We start from the raw sequence: 18,768 nt of genomic DNA on the forward strand, positions 1-18,768 counted from the left end.
TGTTGATCATCTGTTGCCTGTTGCCTGTTTCAGGTAATTGAGGTAATCTGACTTCTTTTCAAAGTATAAAGTATCCAACTTTATATTCCTTGTGCCTGCTCTTTGAACCAAATTTGAGTAAGGGGAGGTAGGAGGGAATATACAGCTTTGAGACTTGTGCAGCTTAGAATGACTTACGACGTGTCTCACTCATGAGCTGGGTAAATGTTTTAAGGACGTATAGCAGAAAAATGTTGCCAGGGCAACTTTGTGTCTGGGTGCTAGTAAAGAAAGCTCCATTTGAATGTGTTTGGTTCAGTGCAATGTCCTACTGAGATCTTGCATATATTTTACAGTCCTTTCCTATCTGACATTTTTCTGATTATAATTCTGGACTCAAACATTTACAACTGACGATACCACATTAGTATTTGAGTACATCGAATAATTTGCTGCCCTTCATACAGATCCCCAGATGGGTATATTAAAAAATGAGTTCTAGTTTATGAAAGCTTTGGTCACCATACATTTTGGTGCAATCTTTCTATGTTCTTTGACTAATTTGAAGAATGAAAAAAGCATGAAAAAATGGAAATTGCTTATTGAAGTACTCTGAATGGATACAATTATTGGTAAAAAGTATTAAGAGTTGTCAAAAATCCCATAGCGCCATCTAGAGGATAAGGAGCATAAAATCATGTCCCAGTTTCCATATTCAATAAAATTAATATAACTCATTTAAAATACAAAATAGTGCTTTTTTTGTCATAGAACTCACTGGAATGGAGTTCCGGCACCTTTTTTTTTGATGGATTTTCTAAGTTTTAAAAGTAACTTGAAAATTTGATGTTTGGTCCACATGGACTTGAATCGCCCTGTCAAGTGTAGCAGGTCAGCGGCAAAATCATTAAAAAAGTGCATGCGGGCTGCTTGTGTGTGAGTCCAATGCATGCATACTTTGTCCGGCTGCTCGGCTTGTGGCACTGCTCAGCTTGTGATTTGTTGTGTGGTCACGCGCTGAGTGCTTACTGTGGGCGATAAACGTTATGTTTTGTTACACAACTGACGTGTATGGGTGTGTGTACAGTGATTGACTACATGCGAAAGGTAAATAAAAGATTAACAAGATGTGAGTTGTGGCATCTTTTTTCTTACAAAAAGAGCACTGAAAATACTTATTTCCAAACAGTTTCCACATTGTTTTACTGAACCAATTTGACATGATGCAAGTATAAACATGTGTTTTCCATTTAAATCAAGATATTTATCATCACTAAATACTATTAGCAGTCATTTAAAAAGAAAGAATAAGAAATTTTCAATTTTCAGTTAAACTTTAGGAGATACTGTACATGTAGCATAAAATTGCTGAAATGCAGCATAAACTTTTCTCTTGTAAAGTTTATTTTTACATTAGCATTTAGAAATAACATCCTTGCTTGTTTTTAATCCTTCAATTATACAAAATAAATATACATCACATTATATAATACATAGCAAAATACCAGTTAAAGTCATAATATGACAAAAGTGAGAATGCAAAATATCCCATAAATAGGTATAATGAAAAACAATATTTTAACCAAAACACTTTACACTTTGAGAAAGTTATTGAAGAGAGAAGTAGACATTTCATTCCTTTGATTTTTTGAGATATCCCAATTTGGACACGTATTTTTTTAAAAAAACAGGAACAGCAGGAGAACACCACTTAGAAATTACCAGTATCATAGTAAGATATTTGAGTAGTCCAGTTACACTTCTGTTGCTTTATGATCATAACCCATGCTTGTATTTTCAAGGTTCCCAACGAGGCATTTCGGGGGGGGGAGGCAATCTACTTTTGGGGACTTCTCTTGGTGCCCATCAGATGCCCTGGGTCCCAGATTGTTTCTATTAAAGGAAACTAATTTTACAAAGGTAAGCTAGCATACTAGAAAGCAAAGGGCCAGCTCCCCTCATTCTACGCTACATATAGCTTGTTCTTCTCCAACTTAAAAATCCAGCAAGGCGAGAAGAAAGGTATTGACCTCTCTATCCTATCACTACATGGATGTTCTCTTACCCTGGATTAAGACAGAAAGCTCTGTTCTACATGTCTGGCAAGGATGTTGAGTAAACTGGCATTGTTGGAACAGATGCTCTCTTTCCATTAACTGGGTTTCCATGCAGGTTGCTTAGGAGAATCACTTCTAATGTGAGAAAGGGAGCAAATTGCTTCTTGATGGAATGAATATTATTTTCCCCTCATCTCCAGCTCTCTCAGCTGGACTATTCTGTACTTCTTTCAGCAGCCAATTTAACCTCTGCATTTCAGAGAGAAAAAAGAGGCACATTACCATATTTCAGCTATTCTTTTGGCAGCCCACTAACTGAACTTGTGCCTTCTAATCGCCCATAACAAGTAGACCAAAAAGCAAGGCTAACAGAAATATTTAAGAGTTTCTTTGAGATGAAAATCCACATCAGTGAATCACATATCAATTATAATCCATAATGTATGTTGGAAATGCACAATGACTCCTGATATCAGTTGATTAATCATGCACTTTGTATTAACAGGAGACAAGAATGCTGTTTTGTGTAAAACATTCCATATTTAAATTAATTCAGCCACATGTAAAATAACCTGGTCTCTTCACAGGAAATTAATTTGAATATTGTTTGAATGTTAGATGAATCTGTCATTATTATGGTCTCCTGTGTTAAGGTTCTAAATTTAACCTCTTTAATATTTTCTTTCTCAATTTTGGAAAAAATGTTTGGGTAAGTTTTTATAAAAAAACAAATTGAGTGGAATTCTCATGTACACCTGTTCTGAGGTAGATACTATGAAACAAATTCAAGAGGCTCAAAAATAGTTTTTTAAATATTATGTTTAAAATATTTATTAACACTTTAATATTATGTATAAAATGAAAATAGGAATAAGAATAATATGTGAAAGGTGAAGTACTGGGTTTCACTCTAAGGACTAAATTGCTTAGCCACTGAGATAGTTGTTCTTAAACTTTTATTATATACATTCTTTCTATTCCATTCAAAATAAATACTGTTGGAAGGCCTTGCCTCATAGTAGTGAAATTCTTTGAACATTTCTCAAATTTGGATGGAATTATGGCAGTTGCAATCCAACAAATCTGGACAGCTAAAGGAAGTCTGCATCAGAACATCTGTAGATCGCCATATTGGAATATCTTGGGCACGTGACAAAAACACACAGAAGACAAGGGAAGAACTTGCAATGATGCAATCCTCCCTGGTTAAGTGCTTAATTTACAGGGAATGAATAACTGAGCCAAAAAAAACAAACACATTTTGATGGAGAGTGACCTGCTCAGTCAGATTTCAAAACATTGCTCTTGAGAAGAAATATGTATGCAAAAACAAAACACAGATTTATCTGAAAAAATGTACATTGAAAAGGTTTAGCCATTCCATATTTCAGTTATCACTCTCTGCAATCTTTCATGATAAGAATGCAAGTTAAACTGCACCTCACCTTGTATACCAAGCATTCCTGCAACCCTGTTGTTTTACTTTTTTTTTTAGTTGAATATAAACAAACTACTCCATGAACAGGAAATCTAAAAAGGATGGCCCCTCAAAACAGGAAGGCATGTTAATATCTTGAACCAAATTTGGCACAAATCTGCAGAGGCTGATTGCTCAATGCACAAAGAAATACAGAGATACTTTACAAAACACTGGAGTGGGGGGGATGTCTGAATCCTAGCTCCTAATAAAACTAAGTCTCCATTAGAGTGTTTCTCAACTTTAGCAACTTTAAGATGTGTGGAGTTCCCAGAATTCTGGGAGTTGGACTTCCACACTTCTTAAAGTTGTCAAGATTGGAAAACACTGCTCTTCTGAATGTTTGCACGGATCTATTATCTGAAGCCACCAAAGCAGAGACTGTAATGTCCCCCACCATCCCACCTTTTGGGCTGAGCAACATCAGCAACATTTATAGTTGCATTAAACTGCACCATTCCTTTATTTCAGCAGATATGCATGTGCAAGAGCCTTCCAAAATAGCATACCAATCATCCATAACTGTGCTTCCACAACTTAACGCTATAAGTAATCAGACATTTTACACTGAAAAAAATGAGTTCACCAGAGATATAACAGAGAAGTATCAGCATCAGATTCACTTAGCTCATTGGACAGAAAGAAGGGCGACCTATGATATCAGAATGAACTGACAAATTCTCTGGAAAGTCAGACTTGCATGATGGCCAGGAACCACACCTATTAGGAAACGGTCATAACCTTCAATTCTAGTGCTGGGGGCTTCTTAATTTTCTTTTCCTTCATTATTTGATGAGACAGTGTGTTTAAAAACCACTCCAAATCTTGATGGTCTTCTGGCCATCTCAGGTACTGCCCTCTTTGCAAAAAGATCCTGATTGGTTGATATTTCATAAGCTGATATTGAGAAAGAGATCCAGCTACCACCATTATAAGTATATCCTCCAGATCAGAGAGATACCTGCTCTGGGCAAAATTAAAGGCTTCCACACACCAGCCATCCTTGAGAAACTGTCTTGTGACCACACAAATTGTCTTCTTGCAATTCCAGACAGCATCATGAATATTACTGATATGATCCTCCCCAGGCAGGAAGTCTCTGTCTTCAAAGCAGAGAGCAAATCTGTTCTTCTTAGAATATTGAGTATCTAGATGCTTTATCAAGGAATTTTGGACCCATTCAAAGTCTTTGCTGCTATAGCAAAGATAAGCATCATATTTGTATCCTTGTTGATCCAGATCTGGTGGAAGCTCCTTCATGAGGAATTGTATGAGTGTTTTATACGAGAGGAAACAAACTCCCCTAAAACGAATAAAAACAACTACTGCTACTAGAAACACAATTATACTAACACAAGTAAAAATGAAGAGTGATAGCTGTAGAGGCTCCATGAGCTTGTCTTCATTGCAATTCTCTGTATTTAAGCCATGGAGAGGAATATTAGCAAATTCTGGCGGTCCAGAACAAAATATGTCATAGCGTGAGCCATCTAAAGTAACATTGGTTTGGTTTAGCCACATAATAAAGTCGCTTAATAGGCAGTTACAGTAAAATGTGTTATGGGTGATATCCAGCTGGTCTAATGTTGCAAAGATCTGAGGATCAGGGTAAAATAGCTGATTTGATGACAAATTAAGAGCTTTCAAGTTTGTAGGAAAGGAATCTTGAGAAATGGAAGTCAATAGGTTGTTAGACAAGTTAAGTGTCTTAAGTGACATTAGCTCACTAAATATACCCTCCGGGATGAAAGTAAGGTAATTGTTATTGAGATGGAGAACTTCCAAGCGGGAAAGGGCTTTGAACACATCCAAACATAAACCTCTCTCCCATATAAGCTTTAGCATGTTGTCTCCAAGGTCCAAGTAAAGCAACTGATTGTCTTTTGCTATGTCTTTGTATTTGAAGCAATAGGATAAACGATTGCTTTTTAAAACAAGATACTGCAGTGCTGGAAATTGGAGAAGTTCATAGAGATCACCCAGATTCCCCAATTTGTTTCCTTCTAAGTTAAGGAGTGTGGCATTTATAAATTGTATTTTCCAATATGGTGTAGTCTCTATCCGGTTGCCACCTAACATAACATTGAGGAGATTTGGGAGAGAATTGATTACTTTTAAAGCGTTATCCCGGAGATCCACGTGTTGAAGCCGTGGTAAGGATCTGAATGGATCTCTATCAATCACTCCAATGTGATTATGTTTTAGATCTATATCAATCAAATTAGGAAGTCCTTCAAAAGTGTCCTTAAAGAGCTCACCAAGCAGATTGTTTGATAGGTATAGATGTTGCAGATTCTGAAGACCAAGAAATGCTCCTGTCTCAATTTTATTTATTTTATTATTGTTAAGATTCAGCAGCTTCAAATCATGGAGATGCTGAAATACTTGTGGTTTAAGAGAAAAAATCCAGCCTTCTGATATATCAAGCAAGATGAGGCCACTGTCATTAAGACTTGCAAATGTATTAATATCAGGATCAGGAAGATTATTAAATCCAAATGATGCACCCATAGTATGAGAGGAAATCTTCAAAGCCAAAAGTGGGGATCCTCTAATAGCTGCACAGAATTGCCGCGTTACAGTTGTACCCCAGCCATTACTCCCAACATCCAGTGTTTCTATGCTAACATTTTTTAAAGGATTCCCACAAGTAGCCCAATTCATAGAACGTATATACAGTTTAGTATTATAAAGAATAAACAATTTGAACCTTGCTCCTCGAAAATTATTAAGATCCCCTTCACAGATAGATTCAATAGGGTTGAATCCCAAATCTAGAACATCCAAGGATTTCATCTTATAAAATATATTGTGAGGGCGAACACGAGTGATTGTATTATATCTGAGGTTCAGATATTCCAATGAAATCAAATCTCTGAGGTAATCCTCTTCCAGAATGGATTCATCAAGCCCATTTTCATATAGAAAAAGTTCACGTACTCTAAACAAGCCCACAAAAGCATCAGGGTCTAACACCATCATTTTGTTGCCATTCAAATCCAGTTGTCGGAGGTTTGGCAAATTCCTAAAAGCATCTTTCCCTATAGTTAAAGGAAAGTATTTTTGGCCCACAAGGAATAATTTTTTTAATTTCTCCCTCAGAGGGAATGAGGTTGCATTAACTTCTCGGATGAAATTAAAGTTTAGGGAAAGAATAACAACATGTTCAGGTACAGGTGGCACCCAAGTGAGATTGCAGAAATTATAGAAGGCTATCATGTTTTCCACTGAACAGCTTCGAATTGCGAATGTTTCTCTGCTCACAAGCACTGTTCCAAGCACAAATATCATGCAGTGACAAAACATCGTGCTCTCAATCTGTGCCTGGAGGAAAAAGATGGGGAAAAGAAAAGTATTATCATTTGCATTGGACCACAGAATCTGAATTAAACATAACAACACAGGTTATATAGAGAGATCAAAGCTCATCTAATATCTTTTAAAACATTGTTATTGCGAATTCATGAAAAAGGTTGCCATGTTAGTGGTGTTCCTGCTTGTTTTCCCTTGGATCTTGTTTATATCCCTTTTTATACAAAGTATGCCGCTTTGGAAAATGGGAAAATTCTGTATTTTCATTATAGCCTAAGAAGAACATTACTCAAAATGAAACTTGTCAACATAAGAGTTTTCCTATTTTCCACAGAAATAAAGTGCATTGCAGCTAACAGTCATGCTTTTCCTATCACTTTTAGAAAAGAAGGCAGAGAAAAGAGAAAGGACCTCAAACCATGAATGTGCCACTTTTCTGAGCTCAGAATTTCATTTCAGAATGAGATGCAGCAGTTATTCTCCCTACAAGTTTGATAGTTTTTCTGTTTCTGATGGACACAAAATTGCATAAAATGGTTGACTTTTCAAAGACTCTGGAGTTCTTTATTTATGACTTCCAGGAGTAACATTTAACTCTGCAAACAGAGTTGTGGACCTGTAGTTCAAGGTACAGTTGTTATTTGTTATGTCCCGACTTTCTGAGCAAGTAATGCCTAGGAGCAAATGTAACTCTAGGATGTCCTAACTATAAACCACTCTGGTTAATTTTCTAAGTTCTCATAAAAGCTACTCATCCAAGATAAATTAAATTGCATTTGGTTTAGGACAATTCACAAATACTTGTACCTATCTAAATCTTATTTAATTATTTGGTGGATAAAGAAGATAAATGATCTTCCATGTCGATACCACAGCAAGTCACAAAGCTAAACAAGTTTAGTAATTTAAAGAACCCCACTAGGAAATCTGAGGGCTAAAGAGTAATTCAGGAAGTTATAAAACATCCTAAAAGAAGGCAACAACAACCCACTTCTATGTTATTGCCACTTCTATCTTATGCATGGAGCCACTGGAAGTCAGATTTTACTTGAAGGAAATCTGGCATTTTTAAAAACTTTTGAGGGCACCTGCTTTTTTGTTTATTTTGTATTTGAATAACAGAATACCAGAGTTGGAAGGGATGAGGTCTTCTACTCCAAGCCCCTGCTCAACCCTATACTGTTTCAAACAAATGGCTGTCCATTCTCTTCTTAAAAACTTCCGGTGTTGGAGCACCCACAACTTCTGGAGGTAAGTCATTCTACTGATTAATTTGGTTCTTCCCTATCAAAACATAATTCCAAGACTCCAGGGAGATCTCTAAATTTCCCGGCTACCACCAACCCTTTCCCAATTTGGAAATAATTTTCTTTTCTCCTCTGTTTCTTTCTCTTTATGAGATGTCATTTGTTGAAATGTGGGAAAGGCACAATTAGAAATGTGGGAAAGGCACAATTTATCTACAACATTTGACAGTGAATCAAATGAACTGTTAGATCATTTGAAAACAGAATTATTAATACAAACACTTAAAAGTACAATTTAGGATACCTTCAGTACTTTTCCCTCTGGAATTAACTGGGAGAGGGTTCCCAGTGACAGTTCTGATAACCAAGTCATCACAGAGCCTTTATCATATATAATAATCATATATGATTATATCTTGCACACTCTCAGTCTCTGATACAAATGAAAAGTGCTTTGAGACTTTCAGGTAATATTTTGGCTGATAGTTAACATCCCATCCAAATCTGCCTCCTCCAGCTCAGCTCGCATTTGCACATCCTAAGCCTCTTAACCGACTTTGGCTCTTTCTGCGTGCCCTCTATTTCCTTATGCAAGTCAGACAAAGACTGGAAATTCATGATACCAATGATCAAGTTGAAGTCTCATCCATGAGATTTACCTCTGTATGCAGGAAGAGACTTCAGCTCACTAGTTCTTAGCAGATAAGATGAGAGAATGACTGTCTGGGATGCCAGACTGTGAAGTGGGTGTTTCTCATGACCTCTATCCCCATTCTCCAGGGTTGTTCTTAACAAAGCTTTGCCACCAGAAATGCAGTTCAAGATTCCTGATCCCCAATGAACGTGGAAGGTACATGGGATTTGAACGACTTCTTAAAATGCCTCAAAGATTACAGCACTGAAAAAATGAGTCTCTCCTCCTCCAACAAAACCCTCTTATGAAAAGAGGAAGATTTATTTTCTGCTCAGCATGCCTAACTGACAGCTTTGTAGAAGAACTCAACAGATATCCATGTTACTAGCTTAATGCCCCACAGAAGGAAATTGAGCAATCTGCAAATGGAGATGAGAGGCATACCAAAGCCAGTTACTTCTGTTTGTCCAAAGTCATTAACCTTTGCTTAAGCAACAAGAGCATTAGTTCAATGTGCCCGCTTTGCTGATAGTGTTGTAATTCAAATCAGAATGACAGAAGAATGACTGAGACCTACATTATATGCAGATCTAAGTAATTAAGAATTAAACAGCACATTTTGAATCAAGCAGTGAGGTCATGCTATGTAACATCTGTGAGTTTCACTTTTTTCCACAAAGAGTTGCTTTCCCAGTTTCACGTTTCTTCCATCGTGGTGATGAAAAAATTTGCCCCAGCAAATTATACCCCTCAATAATATAATATACCCCTCAATTCATAATAATGCTAATCTCGCCAGACTTTTTTCTATTGAAATCACTCCTTTCCCCTTTTAGATTTGAAACAGGAACCACCCTTTAACACATATATCTGGGAACCTGCAAAGGGGAGAAAACATTCAAGAAGAACATGAACAGGGAAAGGCTTAAGCCACGTGTGTTGCTTAAAAACCATAACCTGATAAGCTGATTTTCTAATAAAATAAAAGTGTCATTTGTATGTGGTGTGCCTCAGGCTTACATTATATTAATCTTTTCTGGTAAGAAAGTGGTAATAAGAATTATCACTAAAGCTGCTCAAATTTGATAATAAAAAAGGAGGAACATAGTCTGCTTTCTCTCATATCCAAACATATGAGAAGAAAATAATTTCTGTCTGAAAGCTTATGCTTTAAAAAAAAAGATGAGGATGAAATAAGAAAGGCTTCACACCCCATGCTAAGTCTGCTCTACAGGAAGATCCATGGAATGCATAGTTTTTCTCATGACTCCATGTCAGGCCAGTAATTTATAATAACCAGGACTGAAATCTAGTAAATGTGTTAATACTTCTTGTGATGAAGATGGTAAGTCATTTCTTTATATATTTCTTTTTTCTTTCCTATATTCTTTTCTTTATTTTCTATTTTTATTTTTTCCTTTCTTTTCTGTATTATTATCTATAATCAATCACCTATCTATCTATCTATCTATCTATCTATCTATCTATCTATCTATCTATCTATCTATCTATCTTATCTATCTTATCTATCTCATCTCTCTCTACCATCTATATCAGGGGTGTCAAACTCAATTTCATTGAGGGCTGCATCAGCACTGTGGTTGCCCTGACGGGGCCGGGTGGCTGTGGCCAGAGTGGGTGCAGCCTACTGGGTGGGCGTGGATGGAGTGGGTGTGGCTACTAGGTGGGCGTGACCAGTTCTACAACATTCGCATCAATGGTGCCTATGGGGGCCTAGGCAGGAGTGGGACAGATCTGAGGGTCTCTGGCAAAAGGGGGTGGGACTGGGGCAAGTGCCAAGGCATGGTCCACCGGGGCAAGTGCCAAGATGGCCACCACAAAATTGTACATTGGCTCCCGGCTGGCCTGGGCCAGGGCCAAGACAGCGGGGGCTGTTCCCTCACTGTTTCCAGGATGGCTTCGCGGGCCACATGAAACCACTTTGTGGGCTGCATCCGGCCCCCGGGCCTTGTGTTTAACATGTCTGATCTATATCTATCATCTATCTACCATCTATATTCCACCTTTATTATTTTTACGTATAACTCATGGCAGCGAACATATCCGACACATCTGACACATCTTCCTCCTCCTATTTTCCCCACCAGAACAGCCTTTTGAGGTGAGCTGGGCTAAGACAAACTGACAGACTCTACCTTTCTAGCCTGCTGCCTTCCCCACTAGACCAAATTGGTTATTCTTTCATCTTTTAAAAATGTGTATTATTTTTTACCATTGTAATAATAATCCTTCATAAAATAACTATTATAAAAAGAAAATGGGAATATATTTTTGAGAAAGAGTGTTCAATATAGGTCAACTATGATAAAAATCACTCTTTTACATAGAGTAATGCTAGCAAACTCTTCCCAGCTGTCTTAAGGCAATGGAAGTCAAAATCAAGCAAATACTGATCAGGGAGTTAATACAAAAGTTGCAAAATGGAAAAGCAAAGTCAGTCAACAGTTCTTTTTAATTCCTTTCAAAGTTGGCAGATGATTCATAAACTGCCTCTGAATTGCTTCTTGCTCACAAGGTTGCTTTGATAATCTCAGAGACGAACAGGCAGCCATTCAGAAGGACCAACAACTGGGAGTCAAAGGATTGTTTGAGATACTGTCAAACAGTCAAAAATGTCAACCACACATCAGAGGGAAAGTGGCAAATAAAAGAAGATGGACTTGCAGTGGGATTATTGTTATAATGTACCAGAAAAAAGTTGAGACCTTTGTTCTAACAGTGGTTACTAGCTTAGAATTTCAGCAGAGCTTTTCTTTGAAGTGGTTACTAGTGGTGCAAGACTATAAATTGTGGAGAAATATCTGTTGACCTTTTTATACTCTTTGTCAAACCAGCTTTTGGTGCTGTATCTTTGGTATGGTAACTACAGTATTTTTTTTTTATCGGTTAGAAACTTCTGCAGCCTCAGAATGACTATGCCATAATAGTTCGCGATGTGGTTTCCTGAATCAGACATGGAACAGAATGGTGATTATTTGGAATAGATAAATTTTTTTGCAGGAGCTTGGTTCATGTGCTTCTTCTTGATGAGGCAAGCCCAGAGATGGCCTAAGTACAAACAGATCTAGATGGGAAGCTTAAAATTTAAATTTAAGGCCAGTAGCACATGATCATTATTTGGATGGGAGGCAAACATTGTTTATTAGACCAAATTTTGATAATTTTCACCCAGAGCAGAAGAAAAGTCTCCTAGATTATCACTGTCCACTGTTTTGCTTACAATAAATAATTTCAATGAATTAGTCATTTGTGCCGGTTTAAACTTTACCAAATTACATTTAACATTCTTGGACAGGCATGTTCTCAATGACTAAATGATAGCTTTGACATTTTGCAAGAAAGGCCTTATAATTTGATCCCTCTCTAGATTTGAATTTCCCCAAACAATACTCATTAGCAAATGGGCAATTAAATGAGCCCATTTAATTTATTTATATTAAATAAAGTCACACCATTTTCCAAAGTAATATCATTATGTCATATAATTTAGCACAGTGTTTCTCAACCTTGATAATTTTAAGGCATGTGGACTTCAACTCCCAGAATTCCACATTCTGGGAGTTGAAGTCCACATGCCTTAAAATTGTCAAGGTTGAGAAATACTGCAGTTATACAGAGTTAAATACATCTGACGAAGAAAGAATATATTAGATATAGAACAATGTGTTTTAGGATTATAGCAAACAGTCTTATTTCTGAAGACCTATTCAATGTACAGTCCTGAAATTTAATCAGAAAGATCCACCAAAAGCTTAATTAATCCTGACAAACTTCTCCAAGTGGGAGTTATAGTCCCAATGTTTCTGGAGGGTATCACAATGAGGAAAATTGAAAAAGAAGCTCATCTTGCTTCATTTAAGAGAGACTCAGGGGCTATAAAAGTTGACAATAATCCTTACTAACTTTATTTATCTGTAAATAATTTGACATTGCAAACAGCCATTCCTCCCATTTCTAGACAGGAGACCATCAGAAAACTTGATTGAATTCTGCTATGAATCAAACTCTTCTGAATTAAAGCAGATATTTCAGCCCAAGGAACTCAGGTCCTAGCAATTATTTTCCTTTTGTCTTATTAGGAACAAAGAGATTGGGTTACAACAGCCTCACAGCTCACAACATTCTGCTGTAGACAACTGCTATTTGTGGTTCTTCCTTTATCCCCACTGTTTGCTCCTTTTTGAGGTTTTAATTATAGGGCTCTTAATTTGACTTATGATTATATGTTTATTCCACTTTCTTCCAAAAAGCTTAAGAAGACCTGTAATATCTCTTTAGTCCGTTTTATTACTAGGTAAACCTGTAAAATAAATGAAGTTCAAGGATAGTCACTGACCCACAGTGAGCTTCATGGGTGATCAAAATCTCGGACTTCCTGGTTCAAACCCAATCTTTCTATATCATTTTGGCTTTCAGGACATAGGATTCCTGAACTATTTTTAAAATTATTTGTGTGTTTGTATAAACATGTATACTATCTTTCTCTCTCTCACACACATATATGCCTTTGATTCAGTCTTAACTCCTGGCAATTGCCTAGACAGGTGCTGCAGTTTGCAATTTTCTTGGCAAGAGTTTTGCAGGTAATTTGCCAGTGCCTCTTTCCTAGGGCTGAAGGAGAGTGAATGGCCCAGGGTCACCCAGCTGGCTTTGTGCCTAAGGCAGGACTAGAATTCACCCTCTTCTGACAGGAAGTCAGCTAGTAAGAGAAACAGAATGGCCCCAATCACCCCACTCCATATTACTTATTTTCAGAGCATACTGATAATTACCACTGAGGTGTATGTAATGGAACAGAAAAATTCCTGGTTTAATCTAGGAGGAATTTCAAGCAGTTTCCTTTTTTTAAAAAAAAAACTTTCATTGATTCTTATCCACTTGTGAGAGAGGAAAAAAAATCTCCAAACCTCAGGAAATGAGATGTTTTCAGGAAGAATGCTGAGCGGCTAGGACAGAAAAGAGACAATCCTGGTTGTACCCATCACATAGTGACTTCCCTGTAGCATCTCTGCCAGTTTGGTGCTAGGCTTTAATATTACCCACCTAAGGGGGAAAAAAAAAAAGAGACAAGGTTCATTGTTAACGTACAAAAAACACAAAAAAAGAACATCCTTTGGAATCTATGGTTTGAAGTGCTTCCCAATAAAGCAGATTCCCAATAAATCTGGATTTTTTTTTAAATCTGCAGTTCACAAAATTAATTACTTTTAAAAGAAGGGTTTTTTAAATTTGTAAGTGAGCTATACTACTTCTTCCATGTCTTTGCCAGTAAAACATGTACTCTTAATAATCTGGATGCCAAGAAAAATGTCTTTTGCTTTAAAGACAGCTCTCATCTTCTTATTGATATTCAGAAAATATTGGAAAAGACCTCCACTTAATGTTGTTACCAGTCTTATGTTTCCTTTACAGACAGCTATATTTGTGTGATGTTTGGCTTTTACTAAGAACTATAGACGTGCATGAAGATCAGGTCAAGAAGAAGAGCAATTTATGAAAAAACATTTAGAGTTAACTCTGTGGTGGCAAAGCAAAGAAATCTGCCAAGAGATGTGGTTATTTATTTTGGGAAAGATCCCTGCGCAATGAAATTATACAAGCTTTTTACAATAAGAGATTTCAGATTGCTTCACAAGATGTTATAATTTTAAAGGAGATCCCATCTAAAATTTTAAGAAGAAGAAAGGAGTTTGCTTTTTTAGCAGATGAACTTAAAAAGAGGCGAATGTTGTTCAGATGGGACATCCCGACTGGAATGGTGGTGAATCATCTGGGGACATGTTATAGACTTAATACTGTTTTCAAAGCAAAAGAGTTTTACACTTCGGTCCTGGGGGTATGTTCATCACCACTTATCATGTCTAAAGCTTTGGAAGAGAAGAAGGTAGAATCGCAGTCTGAAGAGCCTATATTGATGAAAATTGGGAAATTTCAGACTGAGGGGCCTCAACAAGTTGAGATGAAGGAGCAGAGGATAACCTGTGTAACATATAAACGCAAAGAAAAGGAGCAACAGAAGAAGAGGTTAAGGAAGTCTCACAAGTATTTGTTTCCAAGTCAGCGGGAGAAGCAATATCTACAAACTTTTTGGAGCAACCTTTAAGGGCAGATTTCCAAGCACTTCTCTCGAGGTTCTTGGATAAGGGAGATTGATTAAGAATGTATAGATTGTTTTTAGGTTATTGATAGATTACACTTTGCTGTGGATGGAATTGGTTATTGGTAAAGAGGAGAGAAGATTATGGTGATTGAATGAAAATTTTAGATAAGAAGTTTAACTTTAGTAATTTAAGTAGTATTTAAAAGTATTTTGTTTTAATGGTATAACTAACGTTTATATGTTTATTTTTGTGTTTGATGATAAAAAAGAGGGATAGATTAGATTTTATATAATATAAGTATGATATTATGGAGATTGAATGAAAATAATGTTATAAGTAATGTTTATAGGTGTGTTTTTGAGGGTTTTTATAAAGAATGATGGATAAATTTTAAATAATATAAGTATGACATTAGAAAATGTTTAGTTTTTTTTTCTGAATAATTTACAAAGAGGAGAGAAGATTATGGAGATTGAATGAAAATTCTAGATAAGAAGTTTAAGTTTAATAATTTAAGGAGTACTTAAAAGAATATTCTGTTTTAATGGTATAATTAATGTTTATATGTGTATTTTTGAGTTTGATGATAAAGAAAGAGGGATAGATTTTATATAATATAAGTATGATATTATGGAGATTGAATGAAAATTCTAGATAGGTAGTGTATGTTTAGATACTAGATAGTGTTTAGTTTTTTGAATAATTTATATTGTTTATAATATTTTAAGGGTGGTTTAATTTTCTTATAAAATTTTCTTTTTCTTTTTTATTTTTATTTTTATTTTTCTTCAGTTTTATATTGGTGTTTGAGTATTTTATAATTTGTTTAATGATTGTAATCAAAATTTTTTATTTATTTATTTATTTATTTATTGCTTTTTATATATTGGTTTTAAAGTATTTTATAATTTGTTTAATTATTGTAATTAATTGCTTATGGTTTATATCTGTTTAAAATTTTTTCCTTTAAGTTTTAACTAAGCCTGTATTCAGCTTTGGGAAGGTTGGGGGAGGGTTGGGCTGGGTTGGGAGGGTTTGGGGAGGGGAATTTTTTTTCTGTAAAATTTCAAAAAAACTTTCAATAATGCATAGGACTTGAAAAAAAAAGAAGAGCAATTTGGGCAGCTACTCAACTTATACATTTCATTTTACCAAGGATCGGATTTAGTTTTGTCAAAGAAAAATAGAAATGGGAAGGAAGGAAGGGAGGGAGGGAGGGAAGAGGAAGGAAGGAAGATTAGTATCTGAGAAGGCAAAAAGCTGGATATCTACTGTATAATAAACACAAATTATTCATAGAAATCTGGCAACTCTACAAACCATTTTAAATTTAGGACTACAATGCAATTTAAGAAATCTTAAACTATGTCACATATGTATATTTGTAAGATATTGAACTAATTTTTGCATATGATAAAGCTATAGTTTTTTCTGAAGTAAAAGGCAATGTTTATTTTTAGACATAGACTGGTAGCTTTATAAAATAGTCACTGCCTGTCTACTGCAGCCTTATAAGAAAGTAAGGCCACACTTGGAATATGGCATCCAGTTTTGGTCACCACGATGTAAAAAAGATATTGAGACTCTAGAAAGAGTACAGAGAAGAGCAACAAAGATGATTAGAGGTTTGGAGGCTAAAACATATAAGGAACGGTTGCTGGAATTGGGTATGTCTAGTTTATTGAAGAGAAGGATGAGGGGGATATGATAGCAATGTTCCAATATCTCAGGGGCTGCCACAAAGAGGGAGTCAAGCTATTCTCCAAAGCACCTGAAGGCAGGACAAGAAGCAACGGATAGGAACTAATCAAGGAGAGAAGCAATCTAGAACTAAGTAGAAACTTCCTGACAGTTAGAACAATTAACCAGTGGAACAACCTGCCTCCAGAAGTGGTAAATGCTCCAACACTGGAAGTTCTTAAGAAGAAACTGGATAGCCATTTGTCTGAAATGGTATAGGGTTTCCTGCCTGAGCAGGGGGTTGGACTAGATGACCTCCAAGGTCTATTATTATTATTATTATTATTATTATTATTATTATTATTATTATTATTATTATAAAAATATTATTTTTTTAAAGTGTTCCACACAATGAATCAGAATACATTCAAATTTTCTGAAATATTTATCATAGCTCTTCTACAAAGACATGCAAAGATAAGGATTTCGCAATAAAAACACTGCTTTAGCAAGAACTCTAAGGCTCACTGTATTTGTGACAACCAGAGCTGGTTATTTTTTTGGGGGGGGGAAGGGGGGGTAGGCAGCAATTTTGTAATAAGCACCACCACCACCCCAAACAAATTCTGAGAATTTCATGCTTCATTTTTATGATTAGTTTTCAAAGTTGAGATGAAATGCTTGAAAATGTATTAAAAATCCTTTGGATGAAATTTTTAAACCTCTCCATGTCTTCATAACTGACAGATACAGAAATAACTCTGAAAAAGGAAAAATTGTGCAAGCCTGCATATACTTGTAGAAATTAGAAAATGGGGGGGGGGGTTGGTACAGAATTTAGTCCAGGGTATAGACAATGCAAATAACACACCACACTATACAGAGATCAGGAGGTAAAGTCTAACGTTATGCAAACAGAAAGTACCAAACAAAGTGCAAAATAATTTGTATCTAGTTCAAATAAAAACTGTATTTTGCACATTGATAAGCTATTACATGTCTGTCTCAGGCTCTCAAAACAGAAATCATTCTGAATCCAGAACTAGTTAAAGGGGAGAATATGATTAATAAGAGTCCAAATGATAATTGATTTGCCACTTTTGAAAAAGGTTTTCTTTTCTTCCCTCCCCCTGGTTATGTATAATGATAATGGGAGACTGGGGTCTTCTTGTTTCAATGTTCCCAGTTCTAAGTAACAGCCATATCTGAACATTTCCTTTTTATAAAAAAGTTGAATAATTGATTATGTACAATCTAATCAATATTGGCAATTTCTGACAACTGTAGTCCCAATATACATGGAAGTTGTTATGCAGGCATTCTAATAACTAACCAGAGGAAATTCCCTTCCTGACCTCCCTGATAAGGTCGCAAGTATATTACAATATAAAAGCATCAGCCCTGACATTCACAGCCACTGGAGATAAGAGGCTGACATGTGTGATGCTCTTTCCTTTAGGGCAAAACCTATACAGCTCAGAAGCAAGAGGTTCAAAACTAGATTGGGGCTTAAAACTGCTAAAATAGCAATAGCAATAGCACTTAGACTTATATACCACTTCGTAGTGCTTTACAGCACTATCTGAGTGATTTACTAATGTCAAATATTGCTCCTAACAATCTGGGTCCTTATTTTATCAACCTCGGAAGGATCAAAAGCTGAGTCAATCTTGACCCGATCAGGATTGAACTCCTGGCTATGGGCAGTTTGCCTGCAATACTGCATTCTAACCACTGCGCCACCACAACTCTTATGGACATGCATGTAAGGATGTCTGTTTCCAGTTTCTACCAGGCAGAAATGTCTACAGTATATATGTGTCAATATATTTAACCAAGTAAAGACAGACACTGCATTCAAAGCCCCACACTCATTGTTCCTCTCTCCCTCATAAAAAGGACTTGACCATATGGTCATGATGACCATCTTGAGGTTTTTTACACGCCCCTTGCCCCCTGGATGGGATGCTCCTTTTACCAGGATGTTATTACTTTCTTATGTATGAGAAACAGCAGCTTGAAGATAAAACAAAAAATAAATTGTGAAAGATTGAAGAGAAACCAGATGGCAGGAGGGTCTTAACAAAGTCAGATGAAATGGCTCGCTTGAAGATAGGAGAGCACAATGACCGTTGCAGCATCTCCATGGTCATGTGATCAGAAATCAGATGCTTGGCAACTGACTCATATTTATGACATGTCCCAGGGTCATATGATCACCTTTTGTAACCTTCTGACAAGTAAAGTCAATGGGGAAGCC

At 36.2% G+C, this 18,768-nt stretch overlaps 1 protein-coding gene across 3 annotated transcripts in view; it reads right to left on the reverse strand.

Annotated features, from left to right (window-relative positions):
- Window positions 1-1,360: 1,360 nt before the first annotated feature.
- TLR5 (toll like receptor 5) overlaps window positions 1,361-18,768 on the reverse strand; it is a 29,949-nt gene continuing 12,541 nt past the window's right edge. For 2 of the 3 annotated variants that reach the window (XM_039341676.1, XM_039341677.1), the window contains exons 2-3: window positions 13,635-13,770; window positions 1,361-6,837 (exon numbers count right to left, since the gene is read on the reverse strand). In XM_039341676.1, coding sequence (XP_039197610.1) covers window positions 4,237-6,819 — 2,583 coding nt within the window. In that variant the 5' untranslated portion in view covers window positions 6,820-6,837; window positions 13,635-13,770 and the 3' untranslated portion in view covers window positions 1,361-4,236. The remainder of the gene's footprint in view (window positions 6,838-13,634; window positions 13,771-18,768) is intronic. The other variant, XM_039341678.1, reaches the window with a different exon arrangement.

This window comes from Crotalus tigris, unplaced genomic scaffold, assembly GCF_016545835.1.
Source record: "Crotalus tigris isolate CLP2741 ecotype Arizona unplaced genomic scaffold, ASM1654583v1 scf7180000017771.5222438, whole genome shotgun sequence".
Classification (NCBI taxonomy): domain Eukaryota; kingdom Metazoa; phylum Chordata; class Lepidosauria; order Squamata; family Viperidae; genus Crotalus; species Crotalus tigris.